At 38.9% G+C, this 19,028-nt stretch overlaps 1 protein-coding gene across 2 annotated transcripts in view; it reads right to left on the reverse strand.

Moving 5' to 3' along the window:
- The window catches only part of LOC119546515 (dual specificity tyrosine-phosphorylation-regulated kinase 2), a 53,431-nt gene that overhangs the window by 13,085 nt on the left and 21,318 nt on the right, over positions 1-19,028 (reverse strand). For both annotated transcript variants that reach the window (XM_037852842.1, XM_037852841.1), the window contains 2 exons: positions 882-1,095; positions 109-463 (listed from right to left, as the gene is read on the reverse strand). In XM_037852842.1, coding sequence (XP_037708770.1) covers positions 109-463; positions 882-905 — 379 coding nt within the window. In that variant the 5' untranslated portion in view covers positions 906-1,095. The remainder of the gene's footprint in view (positions 1-108; positions 464-881; positions 1,096-19,028) is intronic.

Below are 19,028 nucleotides of genomic sequence, written 5' to 3' on the forward strand. Positions count from 1 at the left end.
ACTTAGATAAAGGAATAGGGGACCTTTCAAAAGGACATTGAGGTTTTGTTTTTGTGGAGTCGTATTAAGCCCAAATTAAAGTGGGTTAATAGAGACGGTTCCGCTCACCAGATGGCGTCATTGGCGTGTTGCATTTGAGCTCGGCACTTCCTGTGCTGCTGGCCGAGTTTCCCGAGCTGCCGCTGCCACTGCTGCTATTGGACTTTGTGGAGGAGCCGCGCTCGTTGCCGCCATTGCTGCTGTTTGTTGTCGATGAGGAGACGGGTGATCCAATGTTGTTGTTGTGGTTCCCATTGCTGTTACCATTTCCATTTAGGGATGTCGTCGTCACCGTGGTCTCATTGGCAGCCACATGGTTGTTGTGGCCATCCAATCGGCGCGAGCCATTGCAGAGTTGTGGCAAATCCAGTCGAGAGCCCGACAACCGAACATCCCGTCGCAGCTTCTCGTTGTCCAGCTGGATCTGTAAAGGAATCAGGAAGATTACTAACATACTTTGTACTTTTATGATGTGAAACCATGGCATATAGCATACTTCCAGGCAGCTAAAAAGATCTGATTGAAGAAGCTGATAGCCCGTGACTCTGCGACGAAAAAACAAGCCTACTTTCTGGCTGAATTCCCTCTTTACAAAACGTTTGCGTATCTTTTTCCATTTTATTTTTGTTAATTGTATAGGCATATTTCTTTAGTCTGTTGCTCTCTCTTATACTTGTTCATAGAATATATTATTTATACAAATATATCAAATATTATCTTGACACTGAATTCTAAACTTAAAATCTCGGAAAATAATAAATTTTGGAAAAACTTTTGAACTTGAAAATCTCAGCCTATTAACAATTTGTTTACCTTCTCCTTATTTTGGAGACCATACTTACCGGCATTTCGCATCGATCCAACATTGTGTCGACTTCGCTGTGTTGTCGATTTTATCCAAATAAGAAACGTATCCACAAAGAATAGTCACCCTGAGCCTTAACTGCTTAACTGGTTGAGTTGTATCTCCTCTTCCGGCAAACAATTATTGATAACTTTCGGGGTAATATGTCTTTGGGGCGCACATTTGCATTTGTTTTGGTTGTTGGTTGCCAACTGCAAAGAGGTAAGAAGGTAAAGGTCTATTAGAAATGGACGTCGCAAGTCTTTAAACCCTTGACTTTTAACCCTTTTTCGCGGTAACTAACCAAAAAAGGAAGTCAAAGAAATATTATAATAATAAATAATATAGAATCAGCGGGCGATGCGCATTCCAAGTGCACACCATAAATAAAACGATAAATGGTAAACAGCAACGCCCCCGAAATATCAATGACATGCCGTAGCGCATGGGCCATAGGCCATAACTAACTCAAAATGCCGGCAACAAGAACGCCAGTCCATCAGTTGCCAGTTAGCAGTTAGCAGTTAGCAGTTTTCATTGTCAAGGCGGGCGACGACAAGCGGCCTCATCAAAAGACCCGAAAACTTTATTCATATTTTCTCCACAAGGGTCGTAAAGAACCAGTCGTAATCGTAGACCCCCGAAAAACCCTACCCAGTTCCACAGTTCCCATTCCCCCAAATCGCAACGGCCGGCTTGGCTGACAGGCATAAAAGCTCGGAAACCAAAGTCATGGCCAATTATTGGCCTTTTTCTCTTGCCCTGTGTTATTTTTTTCCTTTCTTTTGGCTCTTTGTGCATTTGACAGTTTGAACGTTTGTTGTAAGGGATCCCAAGCTCTACCCGCACTCAATATGCATAATAATCCTAACCCTTTTCGCAAGACCAAAGCCACCCCAAGTGCAGCGTGAAGTTCAGTTTGTTTGGGAAGTTTCCTTATGAATAAAGGCATAATGAAAGCAGTTTTTCGGATATGCACTGTAATGAAATTATGAAAGTTTGTGGTGGTTTCCACTGTTCCTTAGTATTACAAACTTATCATATCAACAGCTATACATCTGCTTTAAATAAAACTTAAATGTTATAGTATCATAACCAGTTCCTTTAACACTTAGAATCACTCGATTTTCTCTCACTGCACCCTAAACGAGGTCCCAAAAAATTTGTGGTACCCCTGACAGTGGTAACCACTCGACCAGTATCTATTTTACTTAACCATTTTGTCTACCATTTTATTTTCGTTTTAGCTGTCTCTCTCTATATCTTTTGCGGTTTGGCATGCTCAGTTGAATTTATTGGCTTTTAAAACTTTTGTGTCATAAAATCATAATTTACAGCATTCGTTTTCTTCATCAAACTGACAGTTACTGTGATTTTTGAAGGAGTACAAAGGTGGGGGTTGAGTTCGAGGCTTTCCTATAGATTTCGGCGTTGTCTGCTTGTTAAGTCGTTAGCTCTACTTGTTTCTTTTCCCTACTTTTGCCGAAGTTGAATGGAGTTACCTGGTTGGATACCAACATCTTACTCAAACTGTCTGTAAATAAATGCACTTTTTGGGTTTGCCATTTTCCGACTTTTTGACTTAAGACATTTGTGCAGCAGTCCAAGAGCGACTTAAAGACCAGTTTCACATTGTGTCTGCTCAAAGTTTGATAAGCGAAAGTTTTTTGAACCCAACTTCGAACCTAAGCTCGTGGCAAGGTTGAACCATTATGACTAGATTTAGAGGCCCTTGAAAAGGTGTCGTTGCCGACGGTCAAACGTGCGCATTGTTCTCCCAGATTCAAATGACAAATCAATTGAAACTGTGCGGACAGTCAATTGTAAGTATCTCCAACAATTACACGCCCCAGCAATCGAACCATTTATCGACATTTTATGACGACGTTTCTGCTTTTGCATTGATTTCCAATTGAGAAACGTCAAGATCGTTGGGGATCGTTTGTCATTGCTTTGACACCCACCCGATGTCTGCAATTTCTATTAATGACACTGAATTTCAAATGTCAGACTCAATGCTGTACTCTGTGTTTTTTCTTTAATCTTATGTCTACGAAGATGTCTTTGGGTTGATTTGGCATTGAGATTTTGCATTGAACAAGTCAAATCAAACTTCAGAAAATTGAGAAACCTCCAAACGTCAGATCGATATCAGATCCGATTTCAAATCGAATTGGTCAATTCAAAGTGATATCCCACTGATTTATGTCAATTGCCTTCTTAGTCATCTTAATCTAATTGCGGAATTTTGTTTAGGGTCTGAATGCTTAAATGAAAGTTGACCCCCTGAACCTCCTTGGAAAAGAAAATAACAACCGCTTTAATTTGGTAAGCACCCATTTTATTTCTCCCCATTGCATAATCCACTTAGAGTCCGCTCAACTAATTTCGCCTTTGATGATGATGCTGCTGCTCCGCTGACCCAAAGCATTAAAACAAAATATTAAGCCATTAATTTGAAATTTCTACGCCAAGTGTCGGCAGACACCAGAAAAATAAAAACAAAAGGAAAATTGGCCACTCAAAGTAATTGAGTTGCACTAAGTTAAGATTACGTTGCCTGTCTCCGAAATTAACAGTCTCGAAAGAAAAAAAAAAAGGGGAGAGAAGATGGCATGGCTGTTTTGGTGGCAATAAAAATGTCAAGAAATTTATGTGAATAATTTGTCAATTTATTACCGAGACTTATTTTGACAAGTGCGGGAAAATCATTTCAATCTAAAAAACCGTAAAACAATGTATCCAAAATTGTGGATGCACTCACCAAGTGCAATTTGCTTTTCGGCAAACCAACTTCCCAGTCCGCTGAGGCTTTTATTTTTATTTTTTTAATGTTTAATAAATGTCAATTGCTTACTGAGGCGGTGAATTTGTTTGTGCTTTACTGTTCGTCAGCAAGGCAAACTTTGAGGAGGAGAAAAATAAATAAAAACAAAACAACAAAACGTGACATTTGGTTGTTGACTTTTGACACTTGCAATCATTTTGGGCAGACCGAAGCGGGATTTATATGCAAACCCGTTGATTCGATAGATCTTCATGTAAAGTAAGTTCTTCTCTCACATTTTTTATTTATTTTTTTTCTGATGCATTGGAAAAACCTTACCTTCGATGGCAGCTGCAAAATGTCAGACATTGTTAAAGGAGTGCTGCCATTTGTAAGCTTCGTTTTGGGGGCAGTGTCAAAAAAAATGAGGATGCCACCGAATTTGGTCTTCCTCGGCGAAATGCCAGCGGGAATTCTGGCAACTCTCGGCTTTGGAATCTCGATGGCCTCAACGTGTCAATAAGCTGTCAAAAATATTTCTGGTTTGATTTATTGAAATGTTACTTTGATTTCTTGACGCCTCAAGTGCCGCTTGTCAAAAAATCCCTGTCCATGATGCATACAAAGCAGAAAATTTTACATTCAAGAAATATTTTTACAAATATTTCTCGACTGTCCGAAGTACTGACTGCCCGTAATGAGACTTGAAGACATCACGTCTAGGGTTTTTATTTTATAGTCTTACAAGCGGCACATGCATGAAATCGAAAACGACTCGAATCTATTGTTCAATCAGATTTTATTGATTCGTCTGTCTGTGGCCGAGCAATGCCAAGCAATTTTTGACACTTTGAAGTTTTGGGGGTAAGAAACACATTATGGGGCTTTGATCTTTGGGTTTCATGGAATGCCTTAGGAGATTCTAAAAAACAGATGCCAGAGAAAATACAATCATCGTTCTAAATTTTTAAGCTGTTTTAAACAATTAACAGTCTATGATGAGCATTTTGTAAAATGATGAAGTCAGAAGATTTTTGATAATATTGTTTGTATAAAGCTTAAGAAGATGTTATATAATGTTATGTATTAAAAAATTATTGTAAAAAGCTTGGATCTTTTTTCCTTTTTTGACAAGAAATTATTAGCGTTTAAACTTTAAGTTAATTTCGCAATCACTCGTAAACGTAATATCACAACCGGTAGTCTGCATAAATGCCTCTAAAGGGCATGCATGTCTGCTTTAAGCATGCCCATCATAAAGTGCAACAATTTGATACACATTTTTTACAGCCCAACACTAGACATGCATGTTAGACTTCAATTTTTCAAGAAATTCGCAATGGTTTATATATAGAGCTATAGAGCTACTGCTTCGATTCGGTTGGATATTTGGCACACGTGACCCAAATGGGCGTTACTCCATTTAATTATGTGGCACACACCAAGAAACGAGAAAATACATAAAGCATCATTTGTCAACCGGCAAAATTTCGGTTAACTATTACCTCGCGTGGCCCAGAAAGCCAAAAGAGCCAGCCCACGAAAATAGAAAATAAATAAATGCAAAAAGGAAAATAGCGCCAGCCCAGCCAGGCGACATGCTATAAACATTTTTGTTCATTTAATTTCGCGCAGACATGAAACATAAGTGAAATTCATTTAGTTTTCATTATTACGCTTATTTTCGTACGCCGAAAGCAGGCCACAAATTGCATGCACCTAATTTGGTTAGGGCCGCGGAATGCCTTTTCAACCGGCCATTAACCAGCCAACTATCCGTACAGAACGGGCCCCCTAAATGTGACCTCATAAACCATTGACCCACTAACCCCAACCCTAAGTAATGACCCCGGGCGCAAAATGTCAACAAATCCATATAGATTTCAGCTGGAGGGAGTCCGAATGGGGAGCGGAAGTAGCAGCGATTCCAGTCGGTTGGTTGGATAATGTGATGGGTTACCAGAGGGGAACTATATGGTGGTCAGTGCTACAGTTGGCATAGGTTGTTGGGCTTTGCTGAACTAATTCCATCTTTAACTCTACGGACTGTAAATAATTTCATTTTCACTGGTGATTAGCTTATTTAAAATTTGTCAACTGTTTTAAATTCTTCATGATATAAATATGAAAATATAAATTCACAGAATACAATACATTCTAAGAATGGACTCCTAACCATACAAAGTAACATATCAAATATGAGATCCTATGGCATTAGAGTACACCAATAAAGTATCATATGATGTCAAAGCTTTGGACCTTTATAATATTAATATGATTTGGTATAACACTTACTACTGAAAAAACTATCTTTAGATCTTAACTCTTATTTTGATATTTCAGATATTTTAAGGAAAATATATTTATATTACTTTTTTCAATTATATTTTATAAGATGGAATATTGCATCATCCTTTTCATAATCTTCTCAGTGTTATATTCGACTTTCCAACTATTTTTATCACGGAAAAAACTAAGGTTCCAATTCCATATATAGCCCATACAAAAAAAACAAAAGCAACAGATGTCATAGGGCCTGGTTGTAAGAGGTGTGCGCCTGACATATAAACCCTAATACCGCCACAACGACACTCAACAATGGCCAACCCCCGACTGTGAAAAGGGCCAACACTGCGTATGGGAAATGGTGGTCAATGCACTGTTTAAATCGGAAAAGCTCCCCAGCCGTAACCCCCAAGCTGGGGTGCCAGTGAAAAAAAAGCAGCCATCCAGTAGGAAAACAGATAGCAAAAAAACAATAACCATTTTAATAACTTCCGTTCTAGAAACACTTTTGACTGGCTATCGAATGCACAAAGACAATGGTTCGAAATGGGGAGCCTTTGGGGGGAATTGGGACTGGAAGGCGAAACAAGTGCAGGGGGCTAACGGATTTTATTGCCCATGTTTCTGGGCATTATGCTTTATTGGACCCAACTGTGTGGCGGCAGCAACAATCGTGAAATCGCTTCAAGTGGCAACTGCCCGTTTTTGGGTGGAACAAACTGGATCGCCGGAGTTTGTCGCTTTTGTTGTCGGAAAATGACAATTAGCCGTGTGTTTTCCTCCATTTCTTTCGACTCGCTCATTTGACAGTTGACTGCATTTCTCTTTGCCCACAAATGCAAATGGGGAATGGAAAATACAAAAGAAATAAGCGCACAAATATAGATGCATTCGATGTTGATTTTTCGTAGCTCGTCGCGGAAGTCTTCGAATGTAATTCCAGATTGAGTAATAAACATCCAAGTATCTGTGTGTAACAGCTGCAAGCGCATTGCAGATTTTGGTTAATGGGTCTGTCGACGTCGAGATGGAAAATGCAGGAAGCGAAGTGAAACTGTTACAATCTGAGTCGAAATTAGCCGCGGGGGATTGTTTGTTTTCAAAATAGAGTTAACAATGATGAGAGCGAGCTGAGAAAGACGGGGGAAATCGGGCGGAGATTGAGATCCCCAGTAACCTTTCGACTTTGATTGATAGGTGGATGTTGCCTATGGATGGCGAAGTTTCTATTCATTTTGGGATATGAACTCCAAATGCCATTTATAATACTTTTACTTCTAAAGAGTCTGATCGAAGTAAATTTAAATAAATACAGAGAGAATTTTAACGTTCTCATCTGAGTTGAAAATGTTCTTAAAAATAGATCGTTGAAAATGTTTTCTTTGTACTTGAATCAAGTTGAATTGGCGGTATTTACATTGCTTAACTCAACAACTAACTATTAGTCCATTCAGAAGCTTATACTCATATGAAGTTGTTAAATACACTCAATTTAACTATTCTCTACTCACTATTTTGTTCTAATATTGAGAACTAACAAGGTTTTAAGAACGAATGTTCTTAGTTCAAGAACAATGTACTTGAATATTTCCCTCTGTGTATTTTTTGATTAATAACAACTTTCAATATGGATTAGATTTAATTTCAAGACAAAAGTTTTAAAACAATCATAAGTAAATCATGTAAAATTCATTACAAAATCATTTTTAAGCAGTTTGAGTGGCTGGGATTATGTGCCGCCACTTTTATCACCCTTTTAATGCCCCCCTTTTACAACCCGAGATAACAATTACTCCAAACACATTGCCATATGCTTGTCATAATTTAAAGACACCCCAAAAAATAAAAGAATCTTTGCCACTTATTCAATTCTCGGTTAATGGTCTTCGCAACCTTGATGTTCATTAACCCACCCAACCGCCTCAAGTTCAATCCCAAAGCCTCGGGGCAGGCCAAAATAAAAGAAAAACCAAGAGCAAAAGATATATGAACTAATCAAAATGTCACACTTTCCATACAGAAAGCGGAGAAAAAATCTGCTGACAGCTGACAAAACCAAAGCAACCAAAACCAAAAGCCAGCAACTACAAACTATGGGTTTTGGTTTTGGTTCGGTGTGTCTAGTTTTTTTTTTGGGCGGGGAAACGGGGCGTTGGCGCTTTACAATGAGCCATGGAATACTCGAGCAATTGCTGGTGGGTCTTATGGTGGGTCTGCTGGGTGGTGCAGGGTGGTGGGGCTCAGATTACAGTGGACAGGGGGCCAGGAAAAGAGCCGAGCGACGTTGACGAGTCGCGACAATTGCCTCAACTTTGGCGTTAATGAACATGAGCACACTTTGCCAAAGCGAGACGAGAGTTTTTCATGGCTCAAGAGGCCCCCTTCACGCCTCTCCATCGCCATTTGCTCTATAACCATCCCATTTCAGGCCCGATTCCAAGACGGCGCAATGAATTGATGTGGCTACTTGCCATGGCGACGATGATTATGATGGGATCGAGACGAGGCGGGAAAAGCGTAGATGCGGGGAGGCCAGTACTGGTCCATAATTTGTGAGTGAAGCAGCGAACAAAAAGCATTTTAACGTTTAATAATATGAAAATAATTGAAGCAATTATTAAAAGCAACATACACAAGTGACAGTGCGAAGGCACGATGAACGCAATTAACCATTTTGTAGTTGCTTTATGCGACAATTGTTATATAAAGGAAAGGAGAGATCGTGTGATAGCTATAGCATCGATAAGTTTAATTAATTCTGAAACATTTATTTTTAGGGAACTACCTGTCAACATTTTTTTATTAATACTTCTATCAATCTTTATTTTTCCTCCATCCCGTATGATTGCAATCCAATGTACAGTGGTCGGCATATGTATTTTGACAAAATAAAAGTTAAGTATACTCATAACTTGAATTTACTTCTTGTAAACTATAGGCATCAATGGAAAGGTAATTTCAATGCCGTTTGAATGATACAATACATTTCTTTACCCATTCAGTACTTATTGAAAAGGACAAATTTGTGTAAATCAACTTTTAAATTTTTTTTAAAAACTTTTTTCTTCGTCTTGAAAACTTAAATTTTTTGATGCAAAAAGTTTCTTCAAACAAAAACAATAGTAACTGCAAAAAGAATTTTTCAAAAATCATTTTTCTTATATTTTTTATGAATTTTTGAAAATGCTTAAAAACAGGCATTTGAGCCATATTTTTCTCTTTTTCATACAAATTTTTTCCGACATTGTCACCTTCAAAAAATCATAAAAAATATAAGGAAAATGATTTTTGAAAAATTCTTTTTGCAGTTACTATTATTTTTGTTTGAAGAAACTTTTTGCATCAAAAAGTTTAAGTTTTCAAGTCGAGGAAAAAAGTTTGAAAAAAAAATTTAAAAGTTGATTTACACAAATTTGTCCTTTTCAATAAGTACTGAATGGGTAAAGAAATGTATTGTATCATTCAAACGGCATTGAAATTACCTTTCCATTGATGCCTATAGTTTACAAGAAGTAAATTCAAGTTATGAGTATACTTAACTTTTATTTTGTCAAAATACATATGCCGACCAGTGTATGTCACTGATACCTTTTTATATACCGATTCAGCCCTTTGTCTGCCCTTCGGTTAATGATATTACCTCTGTCACTTGCTTTTGTGGCCGATTAGTTAACCAGATCGACTTACCTGCCTTTAAACTAGCTCAACTACAGATTTTTACCCTCTTCCTCTCCAATCTCTCATTCTTGCAGTTACTACTTACTGGGAAAAGCAGAAAACTAAACCAAATAAGTGAAGAAAAAAACACAAACCACAAGCAGAAACAATTGACATTTGATTGACTGACAGTTGTTTGTCAGTTTTTTGACAATTAGGCGTCAAAGTGAAATTGCTTTCGATTTCATATGAAGACGGAGACAAATGCCCCACAATTGCCTTGAAAATTGATTGGAAAATTCTGGGACTAGCCTTGATTGCCGTGGAGCTATTTTTAACACAAACCATGTTCAGTTTACTATTTTTGCCGCTAACCAAAGACAAAAAACAGAGAGAGTGCTTACCCGAAATTGGGTCAAAATTCTCCCACTTGGCATGTGAAGTGAAATGGCAAAAATGACGACGAACCGACAAAGAGAAAGACAAACGGTCTAAATTTGAATATAAAACTAATTAGGGGTTGTGGGCAACAGTCTTCTAATAAAATTATCAAGTGGTCGGCGATCTTCCATCGGCAATCATGATTACCCTCATCGTTTGAGAATGGGGATTTTCGTGAGCTCAGCGGAAAGAGGGGCTTCAGAGTTCCCAAGAGACCATAGCATTGAACCAGTTTTTGTTTGCCCACAGACGGTTCATTATGAAGATAAACACATCAATCGGCCAAATTTAATAGTATTTATTTGGTCTTCCTATTTTTATTGCTAATTTTCACAGCTTGTGCTTTGCTTTATTACATTTTCGAAAAATAAATAAAAGAAAAATATTGGTTGGATGACAAACAATATGGGATCGTGTGAGTCGGCTCTTGTTTATAATGCCAAATTTAGGGGTTCACTGAACCGAACCGCTTGTCGCGTGGATTTGAGTAGAGGTAATTAGTGACTATGGCATCTGGTCTGAATTCCTCTGATGCCGATCGATCGAACTAGTTTATTTTCCAGAATCCAACTGAGTGCTGGTGTACAAATAAATGAGACACATCAAGCTGCGGCTTCAAAGGCATCGATTACGTGCGGAGAATCCGTAACGAGTTCTCAGACAAAGTGGAAGCCACAAATTGCATGGCTTGCACACTAAAACCATTCACTGCACTTATAAAGTGGTGGGTGGTTTTTCTTTTTGGCGGGGTGGAAAAAACATCTTCTCGAGTGCTGCTGCACCTGAGCCAAAAACACCCACACGAAAAATCTATTCGGGGAGTGTTTTTTATTACACTCTTCAAGGCAGCCGGTGCGGTGGTGGTAAGCTCATGTGCTCAAATATTCAGGGACAAAATAAAAATGCTTTCAGGGGATTTTATTTTAAGCATCCCGAATCCATTGTTTCCGATCAGTTTCCTTTTTTATGTTTTGTTTACGCTTGCGGCCATTAAAATGCGCTTTTATATCGCGGTTTATGGCTAAATTTTATTTAAATCTGGTCCGTTTCCGAGAGTTTTTCGTTGAGGCTGGGCAAGGTTTTTGCTTTTATGCAACAGCAAGAGAACAGGCGAATTTCTTTGTTTACTTTTCGTGTGCGCGAAGAATCATTAAAAACTTGACCCAGTTTTGTGGAGTGAGTCAAGCCCGTGCCAATTTCTTGAACTTTGGCTATTTCGGTTGCATAACTCGCACCTGGCGTGCACCGATAACGATTGAAAATTGCGATTTCTATTCCGATGACCAACCACTGAGCTCAAAGCTCCGGCTTAAAAAGCCCGACTTTGCCTTTGTTTCTCATTTGTTTGCCAGCCAAGGCTGTGGCAAATCCATTCACTCGCTTTGCCTTTGCAGTTCCAGTTGCAGTTTGGGTTTCAGTTTTTCGTTCATCTTACATCTTTTCAACAATGAAAAATTGGCAATCGTCATGAAAACCAAAAAGAAATACGAAAAACCAAAACGAAAAAAGTGCCAAAAAGCCCGCGAAGCGCAAAGCCATTAGACATGCAATTCTCGAAAGTACAAGTAATGTCAAAGTTGTAATTAAAACACGTTCGTAAGTAAAACTGTTTAAAATTTGGACAGATCATCGCGATGAGGCAACCAAAAAATAAATATAATTACTTGACACGCTCCTAAATGGTTGAGCCTCAATTGTTGGCTATTACGGCACTCGAGATGAGCTCCGTTATACAACTCCCGAAAGTGACATTATTATGCAGGCAAACTATTCATACCATTTAGGCTAAAGTCAAACCATATATCATTTTAGGCGTCGGGCCACTCAACGCAGTGCAGCATCGTCAGAAAACCACAGCTCACAAAAGAAATACGAGGAAACTCGTAAATAAGAAATGTCACAAAATTTCCATTTGAAAGGCTTTCTTTGGGTAGAAAAAAAAAGAGGAGGTAAAATAAAACAGCCGGAAAGTGGAAGTATACATATAAGAGCGGGCTAAAAGTCAAGGTCTGTCAACTCTTCATCGCTGGAACATTTAAGGCGAAATAAATAAATCACAAAGAAAAGCAATGAAAAGCTGAACAAAAATGGAAAGTAAATGAGTCGGGAAATGTCTGGCAGCAATTCAATAAAACCCAAAATTTCCACAACGGAAAGTGCAAGTTAAAGGTCTGTACATTGATTGAAAGGGGAGAGTAAATACTTAATGAGAGTCAATGTCTGTCAAACTATTTGTGAAAATTCATTATGAAGTTGTCAATTAGAAGAAGAGAAACCTTTTTCAAACCGTTGTTAAATTAGCCAAAGTTTTGCTAATTGTACTTGAGTTGGGGGGACGGAAAAGAGGGGCTCTGCTAAAATCCCTAACAAGTTGCTGGCCAAAGACGAAGACCTGAACTCCTGGGGTCCGAAACTTGCTAAACTGGCTTCGGAGGCTTTAGCTTCTTTCACATGGTCTTCGATTGCAGGTTTTTGAAGATCATGGTCCAGCGAGCTAACAACTTGTTGTTCCCCTTGTTGTTGTTGTCGCCAAACGCATGTAATTGTTGTTGTTTTTGGTTTGTTGGTGTTGGCGTTGCACTTAAGTGGCTAAAGATTTTTTAAGGTTAATGCACTTGAGTTCGTTGTCGCTTCTTTGCTGACCAAACTTGGTTGCCCGGTTGAAGTTGCAGTTGTAGTTGCAGTTTAGTAACTCCTTTCGTGATCTTGTCGCAATTTACATTTTCATGCACCAATAAATGCGTAAATAATAATTATCCGTTAGGCTCTGCACATAAATTGCCAGCAATTTGCTTTTGGATCTTGTTTTCATGTTTTCTCTCATGATCATTTTTTGCGGCTTTTGATTTTGACAAATATTACGCATACGCAACGTTGCACATGCGACATGCAATTCGGCACTTTCACTTACTCACATCGGATCGGCTAATTTAGCAGAGAGATTATTCAATTTGTTATGACAAAGTGAGAGAAGGCGGTCTGCAGAAAAGTCCAAGTCAAGTTTAACGACATTGATCAGAGATGCAAAACAGCAGGTTAAATAATTTGAAATATTTCATGTATGAGTCAAAATATTTGGTTACAAGTCTTTAAAGATATTTTCCTGACTAAATTTCTGCTGAAAATAAAACTAAACCACAAATTGATTAGCATGAAATCGTTTTGCATTAATTTTGCATCACTTTTGCTTGTTTATTCATACAAATCGTATAATTCCAACCACCGAAACGTGATTTTATATGCAAATAAAAGTATTTTTTTTGATTTTGGCGTTTAAATGGGTCAGTGCTGTCAGCAACCGTTTGATTTGGGTCAAATGTGCCCACAGAATACTAAACAAACAGTCTTTTTTCGGCAAAGGAAGAAGGAAAAAAAGAATAATAATTATTATTACCATTCGCATGGCTATAAAAACACACACAAAAAATAATAACAAGAGATCGTAGAAACGAGAGAGGAAGTGGTTAATTAATACTCAAGACAAGAGAGCTGGAAAAGCTTCTGGGGAGCTCCGTTGCTCGGATCTGGCAAGTCGGGTTTTTTAATTAAAAACTGGAACCGCTTGGTTCTTCGTTTTTATGTGTGGCCACAATTCTTTTTTATGCACGGGTAATTTGGTTACATTCGAGCTACTCCCTCGAGGGTCATCAACGAATTTCCTATAGATGCTACATAAGTAGGGAATTAATGGACCATTGTCGGACTCTTCGTTGGGTGAAAATAGTTTGAAAACATCTTTGGTTGCATGTGGCAACTTGGCTTATTATTTTATCAACACTTACATAAGCTATAATTGTTTTTCTTGCCCATTTCGCTTACCTGAAATTAGAAGAAAATAAATTATAAATTAGTAAATTGGTATTTTCAGTTTATGTAGATCGTTTTATTTTGAAAGCACATTTTGTTGTATTACTTTTCTTTCCCATTGCAAAGAATTTGCCATTTCCGTCATTGAGCTCATTAGGAAGTCAGTTCGCCAGCTACTTTCTATTGATTAACCCGTTTAGATAGACTTCCGCCCATTTCCTGTTTAGTTGCATCTCTTGACTCGATTTGTATCCTAAAAGTTGCCTATCTGTCTGGCCGCATAACTTGAAAACATCCAAGAAACCAAGCAGAGCGTACTGCCGGCATTTTAAGGGCAGCCAGGGTCGTCATGGCTATTTTTAAGTACCTGTGCGTATTTCTGCCCAAGTTTCTAGTTCTTTTTCGCTTTGTTTTCCTTTTGGCATGCAATAAATTTGTGTTTTCTGGTCACTTGCAAAGACATAAAAAAAGGAAACACGCTGACAGCTGTCAGTGTCTGTATCGCGCCGTCGAAAAGCATCTCAAAGATACGTATAGCCGAATCCGAGAGATTCGCGCACTCGTTTGAATTGATTTCCCTGCTTTATATCCGCTACAAATCAAACTGCAACTTTCCAGTGATTGCGACAAATGTTTTCACTTTCCATTTCCCAAACAAACAGCCAACGCATTTGACAGCCCCGCCCATTTCCTTGGCAATTCAATCCAACTGCAATTGATTGATTGATGCACTGGCGCGAGGTAATCAATTAAATATTAACTGCCATTGTCAATCAGTCGGGCTTACATCATTCGGAGTCGCATTAATTACCAAGACGAGCCGTGACTTTAATCAATCTGCAGTTGCATCAGTGGAGCTAAGTCAACGAACCAACCCAATTTCCTATCAATTGCCGTCAGTTTCTTTTATTTTCCTTTTTTTTCATAACAACAAAAGCAGCTCTTTAATATATAATAGACAAGATCGAGTTGAAAAAAATAAAACCAAAAAAAAAAAATATTGAAAAAGTGGAAGCCTTTGATTTAACCACTGCCTGCAGCCACGAGCATGGCCAATCAATTTTTCTGTTTTTGTTTTTATTACTGCTGCTGACCATTGACCAGCACCTCGACATCATCGGTTCGAAGCCGCTGCTTAATCATAGTGGAGCAGAGCCAAAATCCCATCCCATTCCGACCAATCTACTCTACTCCAAGACCAAAACCAAAACCAAAAGCAAGTCTGCAAGTCGAACAAGGAGCTAGCTTCATTGTGCCAGCAGCAGCAATTTTTTGCAGTCCGTGCTGCATGCAGAGAAAAAAGTTGATATGCTACGATGATCATTTTTATAAAATTCAGTATTAAATATTATCAGATATAGATTTTAAATTAGGAAATCCAAAAAAATACCATTTTTTAGTATCAAATTTACCTTACAGATAATAAATATTCCATGCTAATATCATGATCCTTACTTGATTTTTTTTCTGTGCAGCAACAGTTGCCATGTTGTCGCTGCTCCGACCATTGGCAATCATTGAATCATTTCACCCTTTCCCCGATACTCCTCCTCCCACAAAACCCATCTATCTATCTATCTTTTGTGCCATCTATCTGAACGCCTGCTTTCGGTTCGATTCACTGGCTCTGACCTACGATAAGTTTCGCTCTGCGCCTGATTATACTCGTAAAACTTTCGTATCTTTCAGCCAGGGCATGCATAATTGTCTGCTTCGGCATTTTGGTTAGCATCTGAGGTCTCGTTTTTGTCCATAAACCTTTTCTTTTGTAGGTCAACGGGGTTGAGTTTGGTTGAGATATGGCTGAATTGGTGGAGCACCGTAAACATTTTGCATTTGTAATTGCAATTAGATGCAAATATGGGCGGGTAGCGGAACCTATTTTGATCACAGATCGCTTCGGTTAAGTTTACATTAAAATAAATTGGAAAGTCTAACAGGACTTGTTTTTTCTAGACAGCTGCGGCTAATACTTTTTACTATATTTTTTTGATGTTAAATATATGATTTAATTATGAGTTTCAAGACACGTTCTCTTGCGTTGCTTACTAATTTTCCATTTCAAATTTCCTCAACCATTTCCTTTCAATTGCACAGCAATTAGCCCACTTATAAACCGCCACCTGTTAACCACAAGCAAATGTTTCTCAATAATCTGAATAAATTGCTCAAGCAATGAGAAGATTCAGCCAAAAGAAGCGTCTGCATTGACTAAGAGCTGAAGCATCTAAATAGGTAAAAATAGATACAAATCACAGGCGGACTAGATATTCCAGGGGGCAAGAAAATTAGTAAACAACCGGGGAGGTGGCACAGTCGGACGTGGGGTTACCTGATGTCTAAGTAAATAAATACGAGTGCGGCAAAAGCGGCGGGATGGAGTTAAGATCGTGCGGTGGCCCCCAAAAGATCGGCCGTTCGAACCCCACACACATAAACTATGTAAGCCAGACGCCAGCGAGACCGACCCAGTGACCAAGATATATGCTGGTCTAGAGAGGATGAAGCTGAAAACGAGGTGGAGAAAGGAATTCACATTCCCCGCAGTGTAAAAAATTTATGAGAATTTTCGTTTTGCCTCCCAACGAACACGTAACGCGGCGATAATGAACGATCATCGTTCATAACAGATCTGATATCTAGAACGTGCGATTAATGGGAACAGTTTGGCTGCCTGGGTGCTGTCTGTGAGTGTGGTGTGGCGCCCCCTGGCGTCGAAATTGTCATTGCATTGAAAATGAAAAGCGCCTGCGCGAACGAGTTTCGGGTTTTCCACAAAGTTTTTCCTGCCGGTTTTTGCTTTCCTATTTTCGCAGTGAAATCGATATCGACGATGTGTGTACGTTTTATAATTTTCCCAGTGAAATTTTCTTCTTGCATAGATGCATCTTCTGCATCTTTAACTGCAATATTGCTTTTTTAGTTTTGCTGCTAGTTTGCTTTTGTTTCTGTTCGCTAATTAGCGCTTCTTTCTGTCTATTTGAACTGCTTTCCAATTGAATTGTATTTTTTCATCAAACGAAACAATTTTCACGCGCCAATTCCTGGCATTGTTTAAGCGGCACGTAAGTAAAAAGTTTTATATTTTTAGAAATAAAATGCGAACAGATATGCTCAACACCTAAGGGGATTTAGGGGATTTAGGGGATTACAGAGGAAACAAGGGAGAACGCTATAGTCGAGTACCTCGACTATCAGATACCCGTTACTCAGCTTAAGCGACCAAAGGGAAATGGAGATATGCAAGCAGCAAAGCGAGATTTAAATGCGCCACCTACCGGCGGAAGACAGATTTAAGCGTTGTGTGCGTTAGGGTAGGCGTGACAAATTCATTGTTCAATAGAATAAGTTAGCCGCGCACTTTGCTCTCTCTGAGCGCCGGCAGTGCTTTTCTCTTTGCCGCTAAGTTCGGCCGGCAACTATTTACATACACACACATACACGCGTAAAAACATTTCGCACTGTCTGGCTCTGACGTCATAGCTTTTTTTCTTGGGAGGTTTGTGGGCGTTAGAGTGGGCGTAGAAAAATATTTTTTTTGGGTCAATCGATAGGTATGGACAAGACTAATACATTTCAGTTAAAATTTTCTATCTAACATCAAAACTGTAGGAGCCACAGTTTTGGGCGGTTTGTGGGCGTTAGAGTGGGCGTGGCACTCTACTGAAACAAACTTGCGCTGCGTAAGAAGCTCAGGAATCTGCTCGCCAAATCTCAATAGCCTAGCTCTCATAGTTTCCGAGATCTCAGCGTTCATCCGGACAGACGGACAGACGGACAGACGGACATGGCTAGATCGACTCGGCTAGTGATCCTGATCAAGAATATATATACTTTATGGGGTCGGAAACGCTTCCTTCTGCCTGTTACATACTTTCCGACGAATCTAGTATACCCTTTTACTCTACGAGTAACGGGTATTAAAAAGCTCAAATAGAAAGAAATAAAAGTATATATGCTGACTAACGTTAATGGGAACAGGCTAATTTTTCTCAACTAATTATTAGTCTTATTAGTCTATTTGAAATTATTAACTAAAGAACATTTTCTAACGTCTTATATTCATTCTCCAAATTGGTTTATTAAGACAACAACTTCCTTTGGGTCAGTACATCTGGGCCCATCTGGTTTCTTCATTTCTCCAAGAATGTAGACAGCACTTCCATCTATCAGCAGTAGTCAAGTTGTAAATTTTCAACAAATTTGTCAAAAATGCCATTAAGTTGCTTAAGGGTCTCGAAACACATTTGCATTCAAAAAGAACTTAAACAGCATGTGGGACAAAAAAAAAGAAACCCGGAGGGGCCACACACAGTAACAGCAACAGTCCAAGCAGAAACATAAACAAAACCGCCGCCAATTTATGACACTCCACAAAACACTGACAAACAAAAAAAAGATTTCCAAATGCAGAGAGTGAACCCCCTCAAACTAATTGCATTTCCTGTCGGATTCTGGGGACGGGGTACTTCCACAAAAACGCATAAATTAACAACAAGCACAACTTCCGATAGACAATAGAACAAAATAACATGGAATAAAATGGAACAAATGAAGCAGAAGAGAAATAACAATAAAATAGGGGAGAACAATTCGAATTCCATTCATCCCAAAGTGGAACCAGAGACTTCTATTTGGAACACATTCCAGTCAACTCGAGGGGAGTTGTCAGAGCCGTTAAAGCGTGACGAGCGGAGTTTTGACTGCAGTTCTGCCCCCCATCAGTTTCGATCGTAAATGACCGCCAGCACAGGGGCGTACGTGGGGGAAGATGAAAAGGGGTTCAACTTTCCCCAAACATGCATTGCTATTATTGCATTATTATGCCCGGAAATGGTATAGTATTGTATAGTATGTAATATTTTTGATATTATAATAATAATAGTTAGAAACTCCAGGTTTGTGATAATTTTAAAATTACCCCTACTACGAACTCAGAACCCCCTCGTCGGTTCTGCACTATAGATATCCCCACATGCTGCACAACTCCATTGGATCCCAACGAAATGGGAATGTTAATTAGTTCTGCTTTGGCTTGTTTATGTTGTTGTCTGTAGTTTATGTTGCTTAATTTTAATGCGCAGTGTAATTACATTCCTGACCAGTGTTGAACCTCAACTCCTTCGCAGCAATAAAAACAAGACGAGTGTGTAAGACTCCAGACCATTTTTTATAACCCCCTAAGAC

This window comes from Drosophila subpulchrella, chromosome 2L, assembly GCF_014743375.2.
Source record: "Drosophila subpulchrella strain 33 F10 #4 breed RU33 chromosome 2L, RU_Dsub_v1.1 Primary Assembly, whole genome shotgun sequence".
Classification (NCBI taxonomy): Eukaryota; Metazoa; Arthropoda; class Insecta; order Diptera; family Drosophilidae; genus Drosophila; species Drosophila subpulchrella.